At 51.4% G+C, this 26,343-nt stretch overlaps 1 protein-coding gene across 3 annotated transcripts; it reads left to right on the forward strand.

Annotated features, from left to right (window-relative positions):
- Window position 1: 1 nt before the first annotated feature.
- On the forward strand, window positions 2-23,638 carry PTPA (protein phosphatase 2 phosphatase activator). Of its 3 annotated transcripts, XR_001558661.2 has the most exons (11): window positions 59-172; window positions 1,384-1,484; window positions 2,771-2,857; window positions 7,547-7,672; window positions 8,393-8,510; window positions 9,990-10,089; window positions 11,059-11,183; window positions 11,655-11,755; window positions 13,023-14,384; window positions 16,210-16,317; window positions 20,439-23,638. XR_001558661.2 is itself a non-coding variant. In XM_015878948.1 (10 exons), the coding sequence occupies exons 2-10, from the start codon at window positions 1,398-1,400 to the stop codon at window positions 20,511-20,513; spliced, it is 927 nt and encodes a 308-aa protein (XP_015734434.1). In that variant the 5' UTR covers window positions 2-113; window positions 1,384-1,397; the 3' UTR covers window positions 20,514-23,638. The 3 variants fall into 3 exon arrangements, 2 of the variants coding, with proteins under 2 accessions (XP_015734434.1, XP_015734433.1); XM_015878948.1 differs by lacking the exon at window positions 13,023-14,384 and having other exon boundaries at window positions 2-113; XM_015878947.2 differs by lacking the exon at window positions 13,023-14,384.
- Window positions 23,639-26,343: the final 2,705 nt, after the last annotated feature.

Consider the following 26,343-nt stretch of genomic DNA (forward strand, 5'->3'; position numbering starts at 1 on the left):
TGTTACTGTAAGGAGAGCGAGTGTGAGGCGGCAACCAGACAGGGCAGGGCGGCGCTTTGCCCGGCTCAAAGATGGCCGCCGGAGGTATCGGCGTTCAAGGTGAAGGGTGAGAGGTGAGGAGTCAGAGCGGCGGCGGCCTACGGGAAGATGGCAGAGAGCGAGCGGCCGGCGGGTGAGAACGGGGGGGACGGGACGGGGATAACGGGGCTAAAACGGGGCTAAAACGGGGGTAACAACGGGGGTAACGGGGCTCTGTGTGGATCTGAGGGGAGCAGGTGGACCGAGCCGCCCCTGGGGCCTGTAGGGCCGGGAGGGCCGGGCCCTTGTGTGGTTCCTCACGTCTGATTCTATCAACCTAAAGTTATGGGCAGCCAGGCTGTGACACCGTCAGCAGCAAAGAGGGGACAGGGAGCTCAGGGCATGGGGGAGTTCTGCCCACAATCATTTCCCTATCTCCATCCATAGCAGGGTCTGTGTGTTTCCCAGCTCCCTTTTCCCTGCCGTGCCCATCACAGGGGTACAAGGGTAGTAGAATAGTAGTACAGTAGTACAGTAGTACAGTAGTACAAGGCCTTCTGAACCTGCAGCCTGTAACAACATTTGGAGTTGTCCCACTGTGTGATGTGGAGCTGTTGCTGGTGTCGCTCCTGGTGCTGAGCAGGCAGAGGTCTGTGTGTTTTATGGGTTTCAAATGATGAACAGAGTGATCCTGGTAGTATTCATGGGTTCACATCAGCCCTTGGTTTCTTTAACAGTGGTTTGCTCTGCTGTCTCGTGCTGTTGGGTGGCTCTGTGTGGAGGCAGGAGTTGGACTCTGATCCTCATGGGTCCTGGATCAAACTGGGATCAAAAGGATCTTGGTAGCGTTGATCTTTAAGGTGCTGCGTTTCAGCATCCTCAGCGCTTCTGGAATGGAGAGTGCTGCTCTGGGCTGCCATCTACTGAGTCGATCCTGTGTTGTCTCTGCAGGAATTGGCCTTCTTAGGGGATTGCAGCCCAGGTGCAGCACCCCGAGAACAGGTGGTTTGTAAGGAAAGCTTAGTGCTTCAGCATGACCCAAGGCTTGTTCACCCTAGAAATAGCTAAACTAGCTGGGTGATGTCACTGCTGGCTCCTGCAGGCTTCTCTCTCTGAATGGGAAATTCATCTTCAGTAGAGACAGTGAACGTAATGCAGCCTTTCTGAAGCCATCGAGTGTCCTCCAGGGGATGTTATTGAGGGGATGCTGCTTGCTGAGCAGGACTTGGTGAGATTGAGGCACGAGCTGGGATGGATTTGTTTGTGTTCAGTCTCCTGGGAAATTAATGTTGCTTTCTAAGAAAGGAAGGTTAGAAGATTGCTTCTACTCCACTGCCTGCTTTACCTCTTTCTTGCATCTCCCAGGCAAGCCAGAGGAGATGGCTCCTCCCATCCAGCAGAGCTTCATGATCCCCAGAAAGGAGATAAACATGGTTTCTGACATGGGCAAGTGGAAGCGCTCTCAGGTATGTCTGTGGGTTCAGGGAAGGCTGGTAAGTGCTTATTACGTTACAGTGGTAGCTGGGTCTGGACTGGTAACTGCCATGAGGTATAAAGCAGGTTTGGGCAAGTTGTGGGAAATTAATGGATGTGTGTTGAAGCAGGAGTTGCTGCCTGATTGTAGGAAAATGACTTGGCAGCGAGGTGTGGAGTCTGGCAGCCAAATGCTCAGACAAAGGAGCCAGGGAGAGCCCAAAGGTTGAGGGGGACAAGAGGTGTGTAAGAATTATTACTGCTCCCTGCCGACATGCCAAGTGGTAACTATTTCACCCTACATAACCTGAATGTTGTGATATACCAGGTTTACCCGATGCTGTCTGAACTCAGCTTGAATTTGTGAGCTGGCTGTCTGGCCCTTACGACATCAGGGTGGGTTGGTTCCTGGTGCCTTCCCGCTGTGCTGTACTGGGAAGGGCTCTAGAGCCAAAGCCTTTAATTTCCTGGGTAATTTTTGTTTATAGTGTCTGTGGGGCTGGTGGAACAGGCAGATTCTCTGTCCTCTGCCTTTAAGACATAGTAGGGATGGGCTGGACTTGTTTCTCCTGTTGGTTCTGCTGTTTAGGAATGAACTCTTGCTTAATGTCTTATGAGAAGCTTAAACTGTTGCCAGCTCTCTAGTAAACTTAGGATTGCAATTCCCCTTATTAAATTTTCTGGGACTAAGGACTTGCTCCTCTCTGGATTTATGTGTGAGGGTCCCAAGGAGCAAGAGTTGGCAGAGTGCTAGTCTAACCATTCCACAGACCCAGAGCTACCAAGCTGTTCTGCATATGATACTTCAGAATCAGCTCGTATAAAGAGCACAGCAGTGAGGAGTTTGGGCCGTCTCCCACTTCATCATACGTGTACACAGGAGAACAGAAGGAGATAATGACAGACCTGGGAGGAGCATTGCAGGGCGGGATGTCTGGACACCATAGAGATTCTGCAGAGCCAGGGAGTATGAATTTGACCTGATAAGAGGCAGGGAGCTGAGAGGAGGATTTCAGGGGCGGCGTGAGCTTTCTTAGAATTCTTCACTCCATAATCTTTTCAGCAATGCAGAGTTGTTGGTGCGATCACCATCTGCCTTCAAGGTCTGCCAGAAATAGCAGTAACCTCACAGCAAGCCCCGTGCCCTGGCTGTCTCCATGAAAGCAGTGCTGTGTTCTGGGAAAGGTTCCCTTGGTGTGCAGGAGCACGATAATGCTGCAGTGCTAATTCAAACAGACTGTGGGTACTCACTGACTTGCTCTTTTGGATGTGTTTGCAGGCATATGCAGATTACATGGGCTTCATCCTCACCCTAAACGAAGGTGTGAAGGGCAGGAAACTGACCTGTGAATACAACGTTTCAGAGGTAGGAGGGGAGTTTAGATCTGCTTGTTTCTCCCTTTTTGCTGCTTATATATGTATTTTTTTTATTTTGGCCTCTACAGTGAATATCTCTAAGTGAGGGATGAGCCGACAACTTAACTGGGAGAATATAATTGGGCTGTGTTTGGGAATGTAAATGTCAGCCTGTGGTGCTCCCTCTTGGTGCAGAGGCTCTGTATGTTTGCTGGTAGGAAATGGAGCAACCTATAGGTGGACAGAAACTGGTGATGGAAAGGAAGCTTCAGAAAGGATGTGTTTTGGCCCTGATTTTACAGTCTGGCTTCAACCAGGGCTGTTTTGTAGATGTGATACTCCCTCCTGGCAGCAGCCAAAAGGCAGAGAAGTCTGTACTGCTCCTGTTTCTCCTACTGCTTCTCTGTGTGATCTCATCTAAATGGTGCTGGGCCAGTTCTAATGTCCACTCACCTTGCTGGGGCACAGCATAGTGTTTGGGGCCAGTGGGGATGGCAGAGAGGAGGGAAGGCATCCTCCCTGCTGCAGTCGCCTTCCCCCAGCCATCCGTGTGGCTGTTCTGAGGTCCTTATGGGTGCTGCAGTGATCTGCAGAGCATGTGCTGTCCTCTGGCTGTGTTTCCATGTTGCATGCTGAATTCTCCTCCCTTGTTTCGTGTTGGAATTAGGAGATTCTTTGGTATCTTTTTACCATTTAAGCTTATCACAGCTATGCAGGACAGCTGAGAACAGTCTGGCTAGAGGATCTAGGTGGAATGGCAAGCAGACTGGGCCTGTGTGTTTATAGATACATTCTTGTGTGGGAAGGCAGCCTACAACGATCTTTAACCCAGCCATTTATGTCTGGAACAGGCATGTAAAGTTCAGCCTTCCCTTCAAGGAGCCGATGTGTGAATGAGAAACTTTGCTTGTACTTCATGGGGGGGATCAGGGATAATGAATGCCTCTCTAACAGGCTTTGTGTCCACCCCTTTGTTCCTTTAATTCGGTAGAATGTGCCGTCAAATGCCACTCTTGCTTTCCACTGTTTGTGTTTCACCTTTGAGTTTTGCCTTTGTCATAATCTTGCTCATTCATAGAGCAGTCCTAGGGAAACAAAGCATTAAAAATGAACAAAAGGAAAGAGCAAAGAAATCCCTCTTCCTCCACCCCCTCTGTGGGGCTGTGTCTGTGCAGCGGGTCCCTCTTGGAGTGAATTGATCCACCCACAGCCCCAGTACAGGCAATAAACAAGAGATGTGATCCCGGCTGCTGGGGATGTGGCAGGGAACATGTCCTATTCCCCTCGCGTGGGGGAGAGCAATAACCCGTGACTGGAGGCACAGGTGGAGCATCCCCTGGGTTGCCTTGTTGATGAGGTTGCCTGTTCATGCGGATTTGTTTGTAGATCAAACTGCTTATCTTTGCTTTTAAAGGCTCAGCCCCTTGTGGCCTCTGCTTGCATCTCTGCTCTGCTTTCTTCTCTTTTGCCTGTACCTGCTGCTGATGTGCTTTTGTGCTGTCCCATCTTCCTCCCTGATCAAATGCTGGAGATGCCTTCCTTTGGCAATGACCTCCTGGAATCCTTTCTGCTGAACGCGTATCCTCTCTGTGACTTACTGTATTGCTTTGCAAGCATGGTCTGTTCTGCTTTCAAAGAGACAGCTTAATAGGTTCTGTAGTGGTGTGTGTCGGTAGAAAACTGTCTGCTGGAGTGAGAGCCTGGTCCTTTGGGGGCTGAGCCCCTTCTGAGATCGGCTGAGCTTTCTCCTCTCCTGCTGAGAAACCCGGAGTTTAGCTGGAGACATCTGATAAGTAGCAGTAGCTGTGTGGCTGCACGGGACTGTGGTGTTGTATCTAGCAGGGGTTGTGTGACAGCAGACTGTGACCTGCCTTCTCCTGCAGGGAGTAATTCTCATGCAGGGATCTGGGCTGCAGAGGGTTTCAGAGCTGACTTTGCTCAGAGCAGCAGTGCAGCAAGGGAGAGGTTAATGCTGGCTGTGCGAGGGGCAGACCTTCCCTTTAAGCAGTCTGCTGCCCAGCATTACTGGAGGAAGCCGGCTGGTCTCATGGCTTGCTCTGTTCAATGAAGGGAAGCAGCAAATGCCCCAGTTTCAGCAGCTCCCCACTCTGGTAGGCTGTGAGTTGCCCCCAGGATCAGGTTTGCTCCTTGCGGGTGGCCGTGGCTGCTCTGATGCCTCTGCAGCACCTCCTCCTGCCCCTGCTCGGAGTGATGCTGACAGGTCTCTGTTCTGCACGACGCTCTGCATCTCTCCTTTGGGGCCGGCGGCCGACTCAGGGTCAAGGCGATGCGAAATCAGCACAACAGGAAGAGCAAAGAGAGCAAGGGGGGGGTGCGGTGGCTGTCCTTGCTTTGATCACTGGAAAGGTAAAGCAAAAATAGAGCTTAAAAACCCAGCCAGGCAAAACAGGGCTGCAGTGGTGCTGATGGTTGTGTTCCCGTAAACCCTACTGCTCCTCTCCCTCCCCCTGCTGGGGTCAGCCCCGGCTGCACAAGTTTCCTCTGCAGGACAATGGGAGCTGCTGCTTTTAATAACCCCTTTTCAAAGGGCCGTGAGCCCAAACCGAGCCGCATCTCTTTAATTATTTATTGGCACGGCTGAGCCGGCAGCTGGGTCCTGCTCACCCGCGTTCGGAGGGGCTGCGCTTTTTAATCCTTTTAAAGCAAGTGAGTGGGGAAGGGGAGGTTGGACTGTGTGCTCCCTGAGGCCTGCGGGCAGATCTGGGGAGGGGGAAGGAACCCGTCCTCAGCAACCATTTATCCAGGCAGCTCCAAGTGCTCTCTGAGAGGGGGTTTGAAATACGGGAGCTGCTCATAATGAGCTGCTGGTGCCGGCGGATAAATCACCAGCGTGATTTAATTATTTAATGCAACCCAGTGCTGAGGATGCTGTTGCTTAATTGGAGGTGAATGCAGTAGCCAGGAAGGGATGGAGCTGAGTCCAAACCCGACCCATTGCAGTGGGGAGGTGCTGAGTTTCTGCAGCATTAGGGCTGAAGCAAAGAGGGCTGTGATGCCTTGGTCTGTGCAAATCTTTGGCACAAGTGAGCAGACACCCCAGTATACTTCTGTCCCTTGGCACACTTGTGCTTTTGTCCTCTGCGTTCCTGGTGTGCTCAGGTGAAGTGTTGCCCTCCCTCTCAGCCCCTGGCCTCGCTCATCAGCCAAGTGCTGAAGTCCTGTGAAATAAGTGGATCCTTGTCCTTCCTGATCTCTGTCCCCACACTCTGATCCCACCACGTCCTCAGCTCCAAGGAGTGCTGCCAGAGGGGGGATTGTGCTGTTGAGAGGCTGTTTCTCCTGGGATCAGAGGGGACAGGGATTGCTGACCAGCTTGGCGGTGCCTATCTCTCTTCCCCACCCCCTTCAAGTGGCACTTCAAGGGCTGGAAACTTGCTGGTCTCGGCTCTTTCTTCATCCTCCCGGCAGGCAGTGGGAAGAATTGAACCACAGCCCAGGAGACCAGCCAGCTTCACACGGTCGATGCCTCCAGCAAAGTCAAACCAGCCGCCGCTTCTGCTGTCCTCTTTGTCCCCTTGAAGGAGGAATCTCCTCTTGAGACAGAGAAGCCTACACTGCCCAGGGCCTGACCAGCTGCTGTGGCATCTGATGGCTCTCTGGCTGCTTGTATTTGGGCAAGGAGAATCCCAGACCCTCTGGCAGGCTCCATGGGTTGTCAGCAGAGCCTCCTAATAAAACTGTTTGAAGCTTCTTAAATCGTGGCCTGTGGTGCTTGAGACACCATGCTGTGTTGCCTGTGGCTCTCCGGATCTTGCTTCTTTTCCCTTTTGCCTGCTGGTGCGCCTTTTCCAGTCACTCTCTCCTAAGTCCTGCACATTTTCCTTACTTATTCCTTCCAGCACTGGATGCAAGATATCAGCTCTCTTCCCTTGCTGTTGTCTTTGTCTTCCCATCAGCATTGTTCTCTTAGAACCTAGAGCTTCTCATCCTTGCTCTGATGAGACTGCTGGTGGACAAGCCAGGCTGTCTCATCCTTGGGATGGACTGCATTTTGCCTATGCATTTTTGCAAGGTATAGCGTGCACTGGGTATCGTGGGGTTGGAGCTGCCTTAGGAGTCTGGCTGGTGCAAGTTTGGAGCATTGTGGTTACTCTAAGAATGCTGAATTGAGATTTGGTCTTGCTGTGCTGGATGCTGTACAAATGCAAACAACCTCTCTGCAAATCTTGGCTCCTGAGATGCTCCAGGACAGGATTGGAGGCCTTGAGAAGGGAAGTTTACCTACAAGATCTTGCAGCCAGTGACTGGTGAGACTGTATGGTGCGTGCTGTGTGGGGCACGCAGGACCCTAAAGATACAGAGACTGAGTTTCGTTGGAGATCCCTGAATCATGTGGCACTTCCCTGTTACTCAGTCCTGCATGTCCTACAGCTAGGAGCTTGCTTTAGCTCTTCTCCCTGAGGTTTTGGAGCATGGTACTGTTGCAGCTGATGAAAGGCTGCGTGGGTGACTGGAGAGACTGCCTCAGGCTGGGCTTTGTACTGGGCTGATCTGAGGGAGGGAGGATTGCCTGGCCCTTCTGCATTTTGGGGAGAGTTGGCACATCCCATTCCGGCTTACCACCCTTGGGAAGAGCAGTGTGGGCTTCAGTAATTCCAAACCAGGGCAGAGATGTGGGAGCCTGGGGGATCACTCTGTTTTGTGTCATTGTGACCCCTCATTTTCCTTCTCTCTGTAGCCAATTGAAAAGCTGGTGGCTCTTCTGAACACCCTTGACAGATGGATCGATGAAACCCCCCCAGTGGATCAACCCTCTCGCTTTGGGAACAAAGCCTTCAGGACTTGGTACGCCAAACTAGACCAGGTGAGCATGTCTTCCATGTACAATGTTCAATGTAGCTCCTATGGAAGGGCAACATGTTCAGCAGGGATAACAGAATGATTCCATCATTGTGTGGCAGGTGAGCAGTCTATAAAGGAGCTGTGCAGATAAGCTGGGAAGGATCCTTCTCTTGATATATATCACTTTTTCCTGATTTGTTGCTGTCTTCACCTCTTACAAGACCATATGGTCCATGTAAATGCTCTTTGATTGGTTTCCAAGTCCTGAATCAGCCTTTTGGGTCCTTCAAGACTAAGGAAAACCTTTGCTTTGTAACTATTAGCAGAGACGATCAGAGGAAGGTTGTGAAGCTGCTTGATGTTCTTCAACTCAGTACATGCCTGCACCAAGCTCTGGAGGTGGCACAGTGTCCAAGCAGGAATGTCCTTTTGCAGGTGGTCTGCTCCTCTGTTAATGCTTTGGTCCTGTGGGTAACTGAGTTGATGTATCTTTCTTTTTTTTCCCCTCTGTCGGATATGTGTGGCCTGGAGAAGTGTTAGGATGAGCTCTCCCAGAATTATTCCATTTCTCTACTTCTAGAATAGGCAAATTCTTTCCTCTGTCATGCCAGCTCTTACATATGTAGAACTACACCATGCGCCATTGTAGCTTCCCCCTCTGCGTCAGTGTATGAGCATTGTCTTGCCCATGGGGACTGTGACAGATCTACACTCACTTGGGGGAGTCTTTTGTGTCTTCCAGGAAGCAGAAAACTTGGTGGCAGCAGTGATCCCTAAACATTTGGCTGATGCTGCACCAGAAGTGGCCGTGTACCTGAAAGAGTCTGTGGGGAACTCTACCCGCATTGATTATGGCACAGGTACCTGAGCACACGCAGTGGCTGAGACTGGTCTCCTCTGAGTAGTGACCCTTTGGAGCCTGGTACTGGGTGTATTTAAATATGTTTAATGGCTTTTCTTTGTGTCAGTTTGGTACAAACACTTAATCCTCAGCGTTCACTGTGGGTTGACACCCTTTATGTGTCTCATTCAAGGAAACATGAATCGAGCTGTGCAAGCCATTCTGGGATGGACTGTAGGAGTAGCTTTACTGCATGTAGCAGTATTGCACAGCTGATCCACAACAGGCAACTTAGAGGAATAAAATGTAATTGCTTAAATTGGAAGTAGACTGGGGAGCAAGGTCATAGACAGCAGGGAGTGTCTCTGGGTCTGGTGCTCTTTGGAGCTGCTGCTGCTGCTTAGGGGAGGACTTTAAAATCTGAACACTGAATTATTTTGTACCTGTGAAGATACTGAACTGCAGGCTGGAGTAACCACACTGGCTTCAGTTAGACCTAAATGCAGAGTCTTTCATTTGAAACCATGTGGTTACCGCATGCTCTGCTCCTCTGTATGGGGGACAGGTGTGCTAACCAGAGTGCAGGAGAGTGGGACACTGTGGGTACAAGGAAAGATGGCTTCAGATTTGGGCAGGGAGAGGAAGAGGAGGAGGACTTGGGTAAAGGATGAAGAGCTGGAAGTTGAGCAGTGCTTGCTAGGAAAGCTGCTGCTCACCGGCACCAGGGGGAGATGTTGTCTTTGGAAAGGGACCCACAGGCGTGGGTTTTGTCAGCTCAGGGAAGGGATTTTCAGCCTTTGCTCCCCTCCTATGTGTCCCAAGCAAGTGTCCCATGTTCTAGCTAAGAGTGACTGGAACATGTACTTTGTTCCTATGTTGGAAGCTGTGCTTCTTTACTATATGGAGCTGTTGATCTTTTCCTTGTTCTGCGGTTCCTTCCACAAAAGATATAGCTCTGATTTTGCTGGTTGTTTCTTTTCCCCGCTGTTAGCTGGAGGACCAAGCTGCAGAGGGTCAGCCAGAGAGCCCAGTACCTTCTGGGACAGTCTGTTCCTGCCAGCATCATGGGATTCGCATCCTTCCGACACGGATATTTTTAAGTGGGAGGAAATCTGTTTACTTGCAGATGTGAGGTTCTTTCATATCCTCTGAGCAGACAACTCTGCAGTGTTCCACATCCCCTGCTGTGCTGAGCTCCTGGGAAGGCCCTGCCTTGCTCCCAGCACCCCCACTTGGAGCTGTGTTTCCTCAAGAACTTTTCTCTCAAAGTTAATAAGCACCTTATGTATATCTGGAAGGTGTGCTTTGGGTTGGTGCTGCATGGGGATGGAATATTGTCAGCTCATGATAGGATAAGGCAGCACCTTAAGGACAGCTGGCTGGGGCTTTTTCTGTAGGAATGTGGCTGCTTTGATTTTTGAAGAGCTGTTGTGTTCACTGTAAGTTTGTTTTCAGGACCAGAAACACCCATGTCACATCTCATTTCTTTTCACTCTAGGACATGAAGCTGCGTTTGCAGCCTTTCTCTGCTGCCTCTGCAAAATTGGTGTTCTCAGAGTGGATGACCAGATGGCCATTGTCTTTAAAGTATTTAACAGGTGAGATACCAGAAGGAGAAGGGCTGGAAACATTGGGCCACTTGAGGGCAGATCCCAGACATGGAGCCTTCCAGCTGTCTGAGATGTGTGAGACACTCCCACCTGTTCTGTACATTGTACTCCTCCTGTTGGTTGATCTGATTGTGGCCTTTTCCTTCCACTCATCCACATCCATCTGGAAGTGAGAAACTATTAGGAGATCCTCTGCCTGGGATTTGAGCTGCATGAAACAAAGGCCTTCTCTGCATAGCTAGAGAACATGAGTGCTGAATGACTTGTTGGCCTACACAAGGAGGGCAGAGTGAGAAAAGTGAAGATATTTAGTAAGCAGATATGCTTTTTAATAGAGCATCCTCTATTAGAGGCTGTGTGCCTTTTCTGGAATGTTATTGATATTGTAAGGCTATTTGGATGAAGTTCTGTGATTTGTGATGGATGGGAATATCTGGTCAAATGTTACATCTCTTCAGGCATTAAAAAAAGTGATTTGTGAAGCTGACAGGCCTCTACTGCTCCTCAAGATGTATTTCCAGCCCAGGAGGTAGAATTGGTAGTGATAAAACCACCAGACTGGGCATGTGGAGTCCAAAGATCTAATACAAATTACATCACTGGCATGAAAATGATCTCCTTCAATAGTACTTTAATTTTCCACCTGGTTACAAAAGTTTGGAAAACTTGCTTGGAGAGAGGTTCATTGATTGCAATTTAATCAAAATGGGCCTTAATCTGGGAGCTCATTGTTTTACTTCTGTTAACTTGGGCCATTTGCTCTGTCCCAAGACCAGCTTTTGCTGCTTATTCAGCTGTTAAACCTGATCCGTGCTTTGCTTTTGGGTTCAAAAGTGAGTGTGGGGCCCTCCAAGAGTGGATGGTCTGTCTGGATCTCCTGTATGAAGGGAGAGAGATCTGGATCTTGTGTCTGGAGTCCAGAAGACAGCCTTGTCTGAACTCTTTCTTTTGTCTCAGGTACCTAGAAGTGATGCGAAAACTTCAGAAGACCTACAGGATGGAACCTGCTGGCAGCCAGGGCGTCTGGGGCTTGGATGACTTCCAGTTTCTACCTTTCATATGGGGCAGTTCCCAGCTGATAGGTACTAATAAAAATCTGCTCGTGTCCCAGCCTGCCCTCTGCCCTGTCTGTCTAGGTTGCAAAGATAATGGAGCTTGAAACTGACTTTTAAATTCAAATGTGTCAGATTTGTGTGTAATACAGCAGCAGAGTTTGCTTGAGGCTTGGATTTTTTTCTCAGGTTTCCAAATAAAGCGAGTTGCTTAGTCCAGGAGGTGGAAAGCTTCCACGTACAGTACATCTGTCTTTGTTGCAATGGCTGCAAGCTTTTTGAGAGGAGAGTCCTGCTTTTGGCACTAAAGTACATGGTTTTCTGCCCTGGGGAGTTTACCAGTTTCACTGCTAAGGTGTTGGAGATGAGGTGGAAGGCAGCAGCTCTGTGCTGATTTCTGAAAAGTTCTGGTGAAAGAAGGATGGGACAAAGCCCGACTGAATTTGGTCTCAGACAGGGATGTCATGCAGGTTGCTTTCTATTGTCTTTTACTCTTTTCAGACCATCCAAATCTGGAGCCTCGGCACTTCGTTGATGAGAAGGTGGTAAATGAAAACCATAAGGACTTCATGTTCCTGGAGTGCATCCTCTTCATTACAGAGGTGAGGTTTTTCCCACAGGGATGTTCTGCTCATACTTGGTAGTTAGCTCTCGCTCTGGTTTTCTCTTCCTCCTTTGTTTGCTGTAATGGAGCTATGCAGAAGAACCACTGTTGCATCTGAGGTGCTCTCCTTGAATGAGTTGAAACTGGAATATTGAGGGGAAAGTGTGCTGAGGGAAGATGGGCTGTGGATTACTGTTGAAGGGAGCTGTAACAAGAGCAAACAAATAGCCTTCTGGATCAGCCGATAGGAGCTTGGGTGGAGAACACTGGTGCTAGCAAGTGTACTAGCAAGATGAAGTGGGATCTGCAGAACAGCTTGGCGTCCCTCCAGAGCTTGGGTGCTGCTTGGGCCTCCCTTTGCTTAGGGCAGACTCATACCTTTGTGCAGTTTGATCCCCATCAGATCTGAGCAGATTCTCCATTAAATGCATGAACAGTCTGGAGGAGGGACAATGCTGAGGTTAGTTCAGCTGATACCAGGACCTCTATCAGCAGTACATTTCTGCTCAAGTTCTGTAGGGCCCTTGGGCAGGGGACGGCTGATACTCAGTGTGTTGCAAACCATCAGCAGTGTTTCTGAATGAAAAATGTTTCTGATGGTTTCCCTCAGCTGGCCATGCTTCTACTGTCCACCTTGCTGCATGGTCTGGGCAGGGGCATTGAGAACCACATGCTCTGTTGTGGTGGTGTATTTCCTGTCTGTGGCAAGGAGGGGTTGATGGGATTAATTCTGAAGGACAGACTGTGGTTCTGCCCCTTTGTTCTGTTTGCTTTTCCCTCTCCTTGCTTCTCTCATTTAGTAATTAGATGAGAAGGGAGGTTACGGAGCGTGAAGCCAGCCTTTCATGTAGGAAATGTTCATAGGAGCCTTTGGCCCAAACCCCAGGAGGTGCAGCATCAAGTCGTTCTGAATCCAGTAGGGTTTGTTGGTGCTCAGCACCTCGCAGGATTTAACCTTCATTGTGGAGTTAAATCATGCTGTGGATGGTGAAGAGGCTGAGCTGAGGACAGGAAATCCGTTCCTGCTTCATCCTCATGGGAAGTGGGAGCAAAGATGCATTTTGTTTCCTTCATCTGTGTTACCCAGACAGAGCACTACCCTGTTAAAATGCAAGTGTGCAGCTCTTGATGTGTGCAGAGCATTCAGCAGTCCACAGATTAAAATACACAGCACCACACAGCTTCAGGTTGCTCCACTTTTACCTGCAGAAAGGTGCCTTTTCAGTAGGCATTTTCAATAAGTGATTTCTCTTCTTTTTTGCAAGCTTACTCAGAATCATGGAGCTTTTCTATCGAGTTCCTCAGTGCCACCTGGTGGCAGGGAAGCCTCCTCTCCCATGTGAGCCACTGAGAGATTGCCACAACCTGGATCATCAAACGTGTAATATTTGCAAGCTGTTTTTGTGCAAGCACTGGTCCTTTTTCCCCCCCTTTTTCTTTTTTTGTTGAAAATTTTGCTTTTTAAAATGGGATTTTTTCCCCTTCAAATGCCCAGAAAGTTTGTTCCTGCCGCCAGGGGGGGCTGGGGCAGCCCTGAGTGCTGCTTCCTCACCAGAATCAACAACAAAACCAAAATAGCAGGGGGAAAAAAGGTACGAGGGCTTAATGATTTTAATAAATGAATGACACGATTTCTTTCTGAGCTATTCATCTGGAAACAGCTCTCCCGTAAAGGTGTAGAGCAAATAACAAACACTGCAGCCGTTCCTATAGTAGGTCTGTTAGGTTTTACCAACCTGAGAACAGGTTTTGTTTCAAGCAGTGACCAGGCTGCGTTGTTTTCTTTCAACCAACAGAATATTCTCTTGAGCAGATATTTTTTTTCTCAGCCCCTGGGTGACGTTTCAGGGATGTGAATGTACACCGTGGTGGTGTTTGCCACGTGTATATTTAAACCTCAGGCTCTTAAAGTAACAGGGAGATGGTGGCCAGTTTGAACCCACTCTGCCCTGCAGTGCCACCCCACCGCATGTGGATATGGCAGCAAGCCTTATGCAAGCTGGCCTGTTGTTGGCTAACCTGAGGGGTGTTTTTAATGCTTAGTCCTTGAATGGGAGGCTTATGGAGGTGGCTGGAGCTCAAGCCATCCCCTGCTGTCACCTTGTTCTGCTAAGGCAGGCTGCTGGGAGATGCCCAAGGGGTGTGAGGTTGGTTTGGGACCATCCCAGCGTGTGATGGAGCCACCAGTGCTGCAGCCATGGTGGGATCCTGCCTGCTTCTGTGCTCTGAATGTGAGGAAGGATTCTGGGGGTTGCAAAAAGAGACGCTGCCCTTACACAGCATGGGACAAAACCCAGAGCAGAGGCTGCCAGCTCTTGACCCTGTTGAAACCAAAGGCTGCTGGAGGCATTGCCTCCCCTGGGCACCTTCCTGCAGGAGACGTGCAGAGGTGCGAGGCGGCCAGGGCCGTGTTGCTTTAAGAGCCCAGGGCAGGCAGCAAGAATTTCATCTTCAATCTGGCTTCTAAATTTGGAGGTTTGGGAAGGGAGGGCTCGGGTTTCGGCTGGAAGGGAAGGAGCTGACAGGAAAGCACAGCTTCAGCCGTCCCCCTCCCCCAGTTACTGACAGAGGAACCATTTACAAAAGGCTGATTCTCTTGGGAACTGAGAGGCAGGAACGCAGCGTCTGTGAGTAATTTCCTGCTCAATATGGCTGCTCTGACTCACTCCGTTCCCCTGGGGTCACTGCGGGACTGCAGCGTGCTCGCTGCCGCTCTCGCTCCCCCCCAGCTTGCTCTGTTTCTCTCCCTCTTCTCCCTTTGTGGGTGGAATGAGCTCATTTTCTCCCTCATCCCCTTTCTCCCCTCCGCCTCAGTTTGAAACAATGGCCATGCCTCCCCTTGCTGGGCACACAGGGTCTGGTGGGCCACGGTTGCAGCAGGGCTGGAGCATGGGGCTAGCTGGATGAGCTGGCTGCCCCCAATAGTCTGTTGCAGCTCAGGAATAGGGAGGAAAGCAAAGCACACATGCGAGGGCTGCTGTGAGCTGTACCCATATGAAGGATGGCAATGCTGGAGGAAGGTTTGGCATCGAAATTCACATCAGCAAATCAACCTCACCAGGGGAAGCTCTGTGCCCACTGAGCTGCCCAGCACACAGGGCTCAGCCACGCGTGTGTTCCCTGCTCCCCTGCCACGTGCAGCCTGTAGTGTGGTGCCTGCCGGTGCCAAATCCTCCTGCCTGATGGCATGCTGTCTCTGTCAAGTGATGTTGTGCTTTGTCTATCTGCACGTTTCATCTTGTATCTGCAAGGGAAACATGCACAGCGCAGGGGAGCAGGGATGGCTCGGTGGCTCATCACTCATTTCCTTGCTCATGAGAGCCATAGAGGGGAATGGGGACAGGTCTGTGCAAAACAGCTGCAGCCCGAGGTCAGCCCGTTTGAAGCACGTTGTCTTCCAGGTAATGTTTTTTTTTTCCTCCTCTCTTTTTCTACTGCCAGCTGATGCCATGCAGACCTTGCAGAAGAGCAGCAGCAGTTTCACAAAGCGAACTGAGCAGCCTCGCTTCCTTTTAGAGCACTGTGTTTGGAGGCTGTTTTCCCACCTTCATGCCAGGCCTGTGTGTGCGTGGAGGGAAGAGTTGGTTGTTGGAGCCGAAAGCAAGAGTCCAAGAGATTCCTCTCTCCCCATGCTCCTTTCTAGCATGAGCTTCGGCCTTGTGGTTTCTGATGTCATGGGAACTTTGCTTGCTCAGAGAGGCTGTGTTATATTTCTTCCTCTCCCTCAGGGTCTGTTTTTGTTCATGGAGAAGAGGAGAGAGAGCTACCAAGGGAATCTGCGTGCAACCATCCCTGATTGCAGCTTCCCCCTTGCCCTCCCTCCTCCACACCCCTCTTCCTGGGAGGAGGAATACCAGAGTGCTTAAACAAAAAAACCACCCTGAGGTGTGTGCTGCAAGCAAGCAAGCTGCAGCTCTGGAGCCTGTTTGGAGTGGGGCTTCAGTGGGTCCCCTCCTCTCCCAGGTGTGGGCAGGGGGCTGCTGCTGACCTGCACTGCCCTCTGCATGCAGGGAAGGCAGCAGTGGTTGTCTGTGCTGCTTGTTGATTATCTGAATGGGGAATGAGTCATTTTCTTGGAAAGCCCAGCAGTGCTGAACAGGGAGGTTTCTGGGTAGAATAGGAACAGCATTAAGCCAGGCTCTACTTGGAGGGAGAATAGGACTTACGTTGGGTTCTGTAATGAAGCCATTAACAGGGAGGTGTGCATGGGAAGGTTTGCTTAGAGAAGTGCAGCAGGAAAAGGCTTAATTTCGCCAGGGAGGTGGGGAGATGGAGCACCATGGCTTCATGTGCTGTGGCTGCAGCGGGAGGGAGGGAGGGACAGCACGGTGGGGTGGCTGGTGTGTTGCTCACAGTGCTGGTGGGAATGTTAGCTCGGTGAGTGTGAGTCACTGCTGGTGCACAGCTCCTTCATGGCCCTGCTCCTCAGCCCTGCTCTTGGGTCTCTTTCAGATGAAGACAGGCCCCTTTGCTGAGCATTCCAACCAGCTCTGGAACATCAGTGCTGTACCCTCCTGGTCTAAGGTCAACCAGGGTCTCATCCGTATGTACAAGGCAGAGGTGAGTGCTGTGGGCGGGCAGAGGGATGCTGGCTCATGCTTTCCCAGTGGCCACACAGGTCCTTGTGTCTGCTTCGCTGTGGATCAACTCTTTGCTGCCTGCACCTCGTGCCTGTTGGTGCAGGGGTCTGTCACAGCCAGCTGTGCTCCTTGCTGTGTGGCTCAGAAGAAGGTGCTGCAGACCAGAAGAAGGTTCCTGCCTGCAGTGTTTGCCCCCAAAGCAGTCCCTAAACAGCCCTTCTTCCAGACACACCTTTTGCCATTTGTTGTCTTTCCATAGTACAAGTCTCAGGTCCCCAAGTCAGGACCAATACTGTGACATCCTTCTAAAAAAAAGCTAACACTGCTGTTTTCCCAGCTGCAGTACACCCAGTTTAAGCCCCCATTCCAGGTTTCAGGAGCACCAAAGCAGGTTGAATGCCTCCAACCCATCTCTGCTGGCCTGAGTCCTGTCCACGTAGTGCACCAGACCATTGAGGCTATGCACAGCCCCCAGCAGGGCTTGGTGGTTCTCCATGGGGTCTGCAGCTTTCCTGGCACACTCTAACCCAGAGAACTGGGCAGTTTGGGCCGTCTCTTATCTCCTTCCTGCTCCAGTTAACCCTAAGCTTGGGGAAGCAGGACAGGAACTGCCACATATGGGCCTTCTGTGGGAACAGGCTGAGAGGCAGCATCTCTTGCTGGGAAGGCCAACACTGTGCTGGCCCTGCTGGAGCAACAGATTCCACAGCTGCCTACTGTGGGAGGTGCATCAGTCCCCTTGGGTAGGGCTTGAAGCAGTTATTCCTGCACCCTGTGGTCTCTGCTCAAGCCAACCATGCTCCTGTTTGTCGCTGGGACGTGGGGCAAAAGCTGGGCGGGCAGCTCTAGCGCACAAAGGGGTTAACTGTGCCGAACTTGGCTCACTCCCTCCCCCAGCCCTTCCTCTGCGCTTCACATCCTGTGTTTAGGTTCCAGGCCACATACCTCTCTAATCTGCGAGGTGTCACTCCCAGGCCCGCTGGCTCCTTCCGCCCCCAGCTCAGCTTTCCTCCCAGCTTCCAGGAGGAGAGCAGGGCTGGGGGTCGTCCCCCAAGGGGTGTCTCTTGCTGCCCCTCTGGATCTGCCCCAGCTCAGAGCTCCATCACGGAACCACTGTCTTCCAAGGAACCCTGAACTGGAGGCTCCGGTGTGAGAGAAAGTGGCCTCAGGGGGAGCCCCCAGTCCTGAGAGCACCACTGAAGGGCTGTTTCCTTCTCCACAGCACTGCCTTTAATCTTCCCTCTCCTTTGGGTATTCCCCAGGCACCCCATGGTGTCCTGTGCTGTTTGTGTGCCCCCGCCAGGACCCAGCGTGCCTTGTTTCTACTTGGTTGGTTCCTTCTGGAGCTTGGTAGGGATGTGCCCACAGTGCATGGGCTCATTCACTGATGTTTTGGGGTCACTGTGTGCTGGCAGTTTTACCTGGCCTTCTGTGGACGGTACAACTGTGGGAATCCATCAGGGCATGGGACAGGCCATGGTTTTTTCTAGGTGCACCCACAACATGTTTTTTCTGTGTTAATTAGCAGGTGATATTCCCTGTGGAAATGCTGAACCTGATGCTGGTGGGTTTCTAGAAACATCTGGAGATGTGGCTGTGTTGGGGGAGAATGCAGAAGCTGCAGAGAAGAGTAACAGAGCACAGATTTAGGTGTGGAAGACATTGAGTGAACTGAACTGCTGTGTGACTTCAAATTTAGCTTCTTGCTCCAAGAACATTGGTAGATCTTAAAGGGCTGATCTTAAGTCCTCACGCAGCAGTGTTTTCTCTTGGCACTGCACAGTGCCTACATTCACTTGGATGGAGAAACTTACTGGGGAGTTCCTATAGATTCCTGGTATATGTTTAGGGGAGCCTCCCACACCAATGCTGGCTCAGCCAGTTCCTGCCCAGCTGGTGAAGAAGGGTGAGCATGGACATCACCTTAGAATCATAGAATTAGTGTCTGCTGGATGTTCCCAGCTGCATTGCCCTCACCTTTGCTGTCTTTCTCTAATTAGGTACTGCCAACATTAGCAGAAGATGAGTGAGCCAGCAGCCCCATGTAGTGTCACAGAAGCTGTTTGCCTTGAGCTCGATGAAGACCTGTGACAGTGCTTGGGGTTGGAGGGAGTGAAGTGGAAGGTTTAGGTTTGTAATGGTTTTTTTTTTGTCCAGCTGATTAACGTGAGAGCAAGATTTCCTCTTCACCCCCTTCTTCCTACTGCATCTTCCCCCTCAGATCACACACTATAATTAGATCAGATGAAATCCAGGATGGAGTCTTCAACCAGCAGCGTTGCAGTGACTGGGAAGTGCTCAGTGCTGACTGCTTTTGTGCAGAGGCTGCAAGGCAAAAGTCTCAGTTGCTTGGAGCAGAGCAGCAAAAATCAGATGCTCGCTCACAACCCACTCTTGCTTGGCAGAAGTGCAGCGGTTCCCAGGTCTGGTTTGTTTAAAATGCAGTGTGAATGCTTTGGCTCTTCTCTGTCCCCTCTATGGGATGGCTCAATGACTTTAAACAACCAGCACAAAGCTCAAGCACATCCATGTGCTCTTGCCTGGATCTGTGCACTTTAGGATGCTTGTTACAGGGTCTGTGGACAGAGAGTACGTTCAAGGTGATGGATCTTCTGCTCCATGTATTTATGAAATCTCAGATGTGTCTATTTATAATATAAATATAATGGGTGCAGAAGTGCTAGCTTGGAAGTGCAAGGGCTTTTCTTATTCTCTCCTTCAAAGGCAAGTGAAGAAGTCGACAGAATAGAGTGTGGTTAAAGCAGCAGCCTTGATGTTTTTCCCCTGAGCCTGCTTTTGAGTCTCCTGACCTTTCCTTCTCCACTGCAGTCAGATGGGAAATACTTTCCATTGTAACTAATCTAGTCCCAGTTCCATCTGTAAAGGTTGGATGTGATGCGAGAATCTGTTCCCCAGTTGAGTCTCAAGGCAGGACTTCGGCACAGTTGGGATGACAGGAAGAAGAGAATGAGCTCGTCCCCTCTGTCAAACTAACATATAGCAGGTGATACAGGAGTGTCCTGTCTCTTGGAGCCTTTAATAACCCAGAGAAATTGTCCTAGTCCTGATGGAGAGAGAAGTTTCTTGCTCATCTCTTCTTATGCTGATGGTGTGTTGAATAGGGAGGATCTGAGGAGGTCTGCAGCCTTTCTGGTCAGCACAGCCCCAGGTCGTGTGGCTCATATTAGTGTAGATGCAGCTACTGAGTTGATGCACGTGTGCTGCTGAGGTTTGTTTGTTTGAATGTGAATCCATTCCATGCTCTGCGTGAGTTTTGGGCAGTCTGAATCCGTAATGACTCAAAGAATAAAGCTCGGAGCTGCTCTGACAGGCAAGTTTTGGTAACCTTGGATGTGGTCATTGACCGCAGTCACTGCTCTTCCTGCTCTGGCAGGGAGGTGAACAGAAGGGATGTTCCTGTTCCAGCACAGAGCCCATCTTAGCTGGAGAAAGCGGCTCTGAGCTGAGCTGCCTTGCTCAGGTGTGTGAGATTGATCTGTGATCCATGCTCCTATCATTACACTCTGATGGGAGTGGTGATTCCAAGAGTGAAGGCTCTTTGGGTATAGGATCGCATCTTAAACTGTGGCAGCAAAATTGCTGGTGCTCGTTTATTGAAGGCTTGAGAACAATCTGCAGTGCAGTGTGGGCAGTGCCTTGTGGCTGCAGGATGGTGCTCAGAGCTGGAGCGTGGGCACTGGCCTGGAGAGGAAGAGCCTTTTCCCTGGGGGTTTCTGCAGTTCTCAAAGGGTTTGTAGGGTGAAGCTCTTCAAAGGGATCAGTTGGAGCAATGAGAAGGTGGCGAGAGAGAAAGCTGCTGACATAAACATGCCTCTTCTGCTCATGCTCCCAGCCTGAATTTCATCAAGCAAAAGAGTCTGGCTACAAGGAAGGGGATGGGGATACGAGGTATTACTGGACTGAAGAGCCTGCTGGGAATGTGGGGTGAGGGATGTGGGACTGATCCCCACACAAGCACACAGCTGAGCCAGCGGCCCTGAGCTCGCTGCCTCTCACACCCAGGGCCGGGCACAGCTCTGTCTGCCTGCAGGCAGTGGGGACATCTGCTGAACTCACCCCTCTTTGTTTTCCCTCCTGCAGTGCTTGGAGAAGTTCCCTGTGATCCAGCACTTTAAGTTCGGCAGCCTGCTCCCCATCCAGCCTGTGACGTCCTAAGGAGGCCACGGGAGGAGCCGAAGCAGCGGAGGTGTAGCGTGGCAGCACTCTTCCTCCTCCCCTCACTCCCTTCTCATCACCTCACCCGTTCCACAGCCCACCCATTCCTGCACATCCTCATCGGCAACCGCAGACCCGGAGCACTCGGCCTTGCACAGGAGATGGGAACTGAGCAGCTCCTCCTGCAAGTCCCTGCCACGAGGATGTCTCACAAGTGACTGAGGGGCTGCGCTCTCCGCTGCCGTGTGCGGATCTGGGTGTGTGAAGGGGGTTCACCAGGGGCTGCCTGGCAGCAAAACCCTCTGCTTTCCTTCCCAGGAGGAAGGGGGTGTGGAGGGGAGGAAGGCACGTGTGTATGCGCTGGGCACCGCTAACAGCAATTTCCCTTTTGGAATTTCATTGAAGTTTCCTGTTGCTGTTTGGTTTGGAAACCATTGCAGTGGGTGAGGTGTGAGCCTGCACGTGTCTGTGGGCAGGGCACCTTTGCTTTCAGAGGGGATTCTTAAATGGGAAAGGGGAACTGCAGGGAGCCCGGGGTACCGCCTCTCCCTTATCCTGACTAAGGAAAGCCACCTCCCTCCTTCCACCATCTTTTCTGCAAGGTTCCCTGGGTCTTCCTTTCACAACACCACCTCTTGTGTGACGTGAGGAGGCTGTGAGGTCTGAGCAGGTTTTAGAGATGAGAGCCCTTGCTCTGTTGGAACGGCTGTGCAACAACTGCTGAATGATACCTGCTCAGGCTCCCTGCCCTCTATCGCTAATGGGCACAAAGCATCGTATGTTCACACACACATGCCTTGCTGCTTAGGGATCACCCAGGAGCAGCCTGCCCTCTCTGCTCTCCTCTCCTCTGTGCTTTGCTGCCTGGGGCCTGAGCTGGCCTCAATGGCACGAGGTGGCCATGGTTGCTACTGCTTGGTCATAAATTATGACGACAGCCTCATAGCAATGGATTTCCCCATAGAGCAGCATGATCCCCAGTCCTTTTAGGGAGGCATCTCCAGAGCAAAGGCAGCATGGGGGTAAGCATGCAGCTTAACATGCACTTCTGTACCTGTGCTGGAAACAAAAAGCATAAGTAGCCCAGGACAGCAGGTTTTAACTGGAGAAAGCTCTCTTCCCTCTGTCCTTCCCTGCTGGTGCTGTTGTGCATCCCAGACAGCAGGACCACGCTAACAGTGCCAGCAGCAGCTTGGAGGTGGGGGGATGAATGGAGCCCTGGTCCCAATCAGCACCAGCATCACTCAGAGGGCAGAAATACCTGGAGCTTTGTGTCCATGTGTCTTGGCTGAGGTGGCCTATAAAATTGGGGAGGGGAGATCTTAGGGTTCCCAGGCTGGGTATGGCAGGGGTTTACCTATGGCTGGGGGTTACCTATGGCTGGGGTTAGCTCTGGCTGGGGCTGGAGGCAGCTGTATCCCTTCTCTGGTTCCTTGCCTTTTGCTGGTGCACTGCTAAATAAGAGGCAGCAAAGAGCAGGTGGCTGCAGAGCTTTCTGCCATTGTCCTGAGCTGGGTGGGACAGGGCATGGATCTGAGCTGCTTCAGCCAACTATAGATATGCGTTTTAAATAATGGAACACTCAAGTCTTGTTCTAATGTTAATGAGATGTGTTTGTCGTGTTGGCTTTACAAGATGGAATAGGGCTGGAGCCCTGTGCTTGCTGGGAGCTTCTGGTGGAGCAGGGTGGGAGCCAGCACCTGGCGCAGACCTCAGGCTTCTCCTCCTGCATCCCCTCTCCTTGTTCTGTGGCTTCTGGCAAGTGTCACCACGCTGTAACTTGGTTGCATGGCATCTGCCTGGTGAGGGCTGAGCTAAAGCCTGTGGCTTCCCAAACCTACCCAAGGGCTGGGGATGCATCTCTCCCAGTAATACTATGGAAATGGGGCTTCCATGTAAAAAAGGATGGGTGGAAATGACATCCACACCGTAAATACTGGGAGGGACACCCAGAATGTGAAATGCCCCAGGTTGGGACCCACTGAGGAGGTGGAAGAGGCTCACGGGTTGCTCTTGCCTGTATCTGTGCTTCTGTCCTGCTGGGCCTTTCTGGACTTGGAGCAGCTCGTTCTTGTCTTACACCGTGTGGGATGTATCTCTGTAGTCTGGCACTTGGCTGTTGCCTTCCTCTGGCTCCCAGCAGTGAGCACACGGGCTCTCAGGGCTCAGCCCCCCTCCCACAGCTCCGCCATCAGCAGCACCCAGGGCTGGAGCAGCTCTTCCTTCCTCCCCCCCCCCCCCCCAGCATTGTGGTTTTAATTAAAGTCTCTGTGTTTTGCACCAGTGCCTATGTTGGTTTCTCCTGCGTGAGGTTTGTTCCCTCTCTGTGGCATTGGGAGGATGCTTTGTGGAGCCACTCACCTGGTTGTTGGTCGCACGCTTTGCATCAAAGCCAACTGGCTGTTGACCTGCATGAAGCACATCCAGGCTGTGCACCCCTGTCAGCCTCTTTCCTTCTGTGTTATGCTGTGTTTGATGGCTTTATTTAACCACCCTGCTCCCTCTGCCCCTCCCTCCCGGCCAGGGTTTGGCACCTGGGTGATGTGCCACCAAATTCCTCTTGTAGATCAGAGACTTTCATGACCAAAAGCTGTTTGAGCCACGTTTCTGAGGCTGAGAACTGGAACCCTTTTACCTTCAGCTGTTTTTCCTGTCCTGCCGTAGGTGCTGACTCAGCACTTCCAGCATCACTTTAACTCAGCGGCTTTGTTGGACGTCTGTAGCAAATTATACATGGAGCAGTGGGAGCTGCCATAGCTGTGCTTAGGTTTCTTATCTTCTTGTGCATGGATGGGAGTGGGGGAATGTCATCTGGGGTCAAACATCTTTACATTCATCTTGGGGTGAGCACAGCGGACGGAGCGCTGCTTTCTCCCCATTGAGCAAGCTGGGATTTTCAATGCACTTCTCAGAGCTGGGCTGTGCTGGGCTGCAGTGTCTGGGCTCAAGGGCTGCTCTTTGCTGCTGCTTTGTGTTCTGCAGGTCACCATCAGCCTTCCCCACCTCCGTCTTTGCAGCCCTCTTTTATAAATGCTGGTGACAGCCGGTAATAAATGAAGTACGAGTTGAGAGGAGCAGCCTCACGTGTTGGTGGTAGGAATAAAAACCAGAGCTGTGTTGTGGCATCGCTGCTGGATTCACTTCTCATCCGAACCCGAGCCGACGTGCTGGTGGGAGCCTTCTGCAATGGGTCATGGGGGTCTCGTTGCTTTGAGAAGGACTTTCCTGGCCCAGATGTAGAACAAGTCATTCCCCATGGTCCCAGTTGCACTGGTACCAATAAAGGCCATCCAAATCCCTCAACAGAATTCGGGCTCCTTGGTGCTCAGTGCATTGGATCTGGGTCCCGATGTGGGTGGGTTATGGCTGTGCACTGGGATCCACTGAGCTTAGGGACGGAGTTTGGAGCCTCATCCAGAGCAAAAGGAGCACGCAATGTGCTGCAGCCAGAAGAGCAAACCATCCCAACATTCCTGAGCATCAATGTGTCCTATCAGGGCCACAGAGCAGCGTGGTGGCTATAAAGAAACCCCAACTAGATCTGAAGATACCAGAGCGTGTTACTTAGTGGACACCCCATTGGATATGGGGAGGAGCTGATTGCTGCAAGCAGCCATTCCTAAACACCTCGTCCTTTCCCTGCACTCAGACCTTTAGGAACACGACTCCATGTATTACATCTCCCCTTTGATAAAACTCCCTTGCAGGAAGGAATAAAACTTACAAAGAGGCCGTTTCAGAGCTGATCAGCTCCCTGTTCGATGGGCTGCAATATGCTCCTCTAGCAGCAGAGTTTAGTCTTCTCCAAATGACTGTAGAGGATTTGACTGTATCTTGCTGATCCATCCACATTTTAATTTCCTCTGCACGGATACATATTGCAGGATGCTGGAAATCCCCAGGCCCACTGGAGCTGCACGACTGGATGTTTCATCCTGTAACACCAATAAAATGTTAATGCATACTAATAGCGGCAGCTATAGGGTTTATGGAGCGAGCTTGGGAGCGTCTGATAATTGCTGGGGTATCTCTGACATGGAGAATTTAGGGGTAGGGTCATTGAGTGTTGCACAGGGAGAGAAAACCCCTCTGGGAGACCCTGAGGGAGTGGAAGGGGGCAAAGGCTGGAGTATGGCATGGAGTGAGGATGGGGAACAGGGTGGGCAAGGGGAGAGATGGTGCAGGATGGGGAAGGGATGGGGTCACCATCCATGGAGGTGCTTAAGGGAAGGGCAGAGGTGGTGAGGAATGGAGGGTGGTTGGGCTGGATGGTCCTCGAGGTCTTTTCCAGCCTTAAGGATTCTATGATTCCATTGTGGAGCTCAGCAATAGGGGGTGTGCGGAGCAGGCAGCCACCTCCACGCGGAGCTTTTCCGTTCTCATCAGTGTCCACTTCCACGCTGTAAAACCTGGGGAAATGGGTTAAGAAAGCAGCAGTTCACAGGTACAAAAGCTGCTGTGTGGGGAGGAGAAGGGGGAAGGCACCGCTTTGTTGTGAGATTACAGCAGAAATAAATGAAACTGGGGGAAGATTCATGGACCAAATAGAGGTTGTGCAGAGCACACCCTGGGCTTGGTCAGTCATCACAGCGGGGCTGTTGGCTTCCCCCCACCTGGGGCCAATAAAGAGCAGGGCTGATGGGAACTGACTTCAGAGATGGCTCCTTGCAGGTGTGGGGCTGCTCCCTGTGCTCAGCATGGAGGCAGAGGGGAGATAAAAGCTCTCATGTCTCCCCTAGAAGGACTGGGGTGATCCCAGCAGTGCAGCCTCTCAGTGGGGAGCAGAGGTGAGTGGGGTGTGCTGGGCTTTGAGCTCTGCTTTTGGGGGGGAACAGCTGGGTTGTGTTGTTTCTGTGTTTATGAAGCAGTGACTTGTTGTTTCACAGACCCCCGGTGGGTTTTGCTGTGTGCTGTAGATCTGTGCGGTGCCATCACAGCCCCTGAGGTGTCAGTGCTTGGAGGTTCTGCTTTGCACTGTTGGTATTTGTGTGCTGCCAGTGGCTGCTCTGTGCTCAAAGTTGCTGCTGTGCCTTTTGCTCCCTGTGCTGTCTCCTATGTCTCCAATGGTGCCTTTGGTTGCAGTGCAGCCCCTGTTAACTTCCCAATGTGGGTTTCACTCGAGTGGCATCTTAACCATCAGCTCCATGTGCAGGGCATAGGAAGGCCAAATGTAAGTAATTACCACTCAGATGCTAATTACCTGCACTGGGCCCAAACCCAAAGCACCAAACGCTGCTCACAGGAGTTGCTGTCTGGACTGCACAGCCCCTATAGCTCTGCTGCTGTTCTCTGCTCACAGCATTGCTCAGACATCTGCTCACACGTGCACATCCCTAAATGTGTTTCTATTCGTCCCTATCTGAGCTGGGTTGGTGTGATGGGGGCACCTGGCTCGGGGCTGTGGGTCCTTTGGGTTGAGCAGAGCACAGAGCTGATGGGTGTGCAGTGATGTCCCTATGTGCAGCTGCTGCCCTGGGCCTGGCAGTGGTTGGGCTGTGGGTTATGGCACTCAGTACAATGTGTGACACCCTACTGAGCACCTGAAAAGTCTAATGAGCCCCCAAACAGCACCGCAGGGCTCTGCTGAGCTGTAGGACACAGCATGGCCCTGAGTGAATAGGGAATGGATGGGATGTGAGGCCCGTTAGCATCTCTCTGGGAGGGGGGGGTGACCCATGACTCCCCAAACTGAGGGGGCTCAGCACAAAACCACAGCCCTTAGTCCTAAGAATAGGATCCTCCTGCATCTTTGATCCATCCCAGCTCCCACCCAGAGCCCTAAACTACCCCTGCTTGGTCACAGGCTGCGAGGAGATGGGATGCCAAAGGG

Source organism: Coturnix japonica, chromosome 17 (assembly GCF_001577835.2).
Source record: "Coturnix japonica isolate 7356 chromosome 17, Coturnix japonica 2.1, whole genome shotgun sequence".
Taxonomy (NCBI): Eukaryota; Metazoa; Chordata; class Aves; order Galliformes; family Phasianidae; genus Coturnix; species Coturnix japonica.

Coding starts and splice junctions, on each gene's coding strand:
- PTPA (XM_015878947.2), top strand. CDS start 148: ATGGCAGAGAGCGAGCGGCCGGCGG. Junction 10,090..11,058: donor GTCTTTAAAGTATTTAACAG/GTGAGATACCAG, acceptor CTTTTGTCTCAG/GTACCTAGAAGTGATGCGAA. Junction 11,756..16,209: donor GCATCCTCTTCATTACAGAG/GTGAGGTTTTTC, acceptor GGTCTCTTTCAG/ATGAAGACAGGCCCCTTTGC.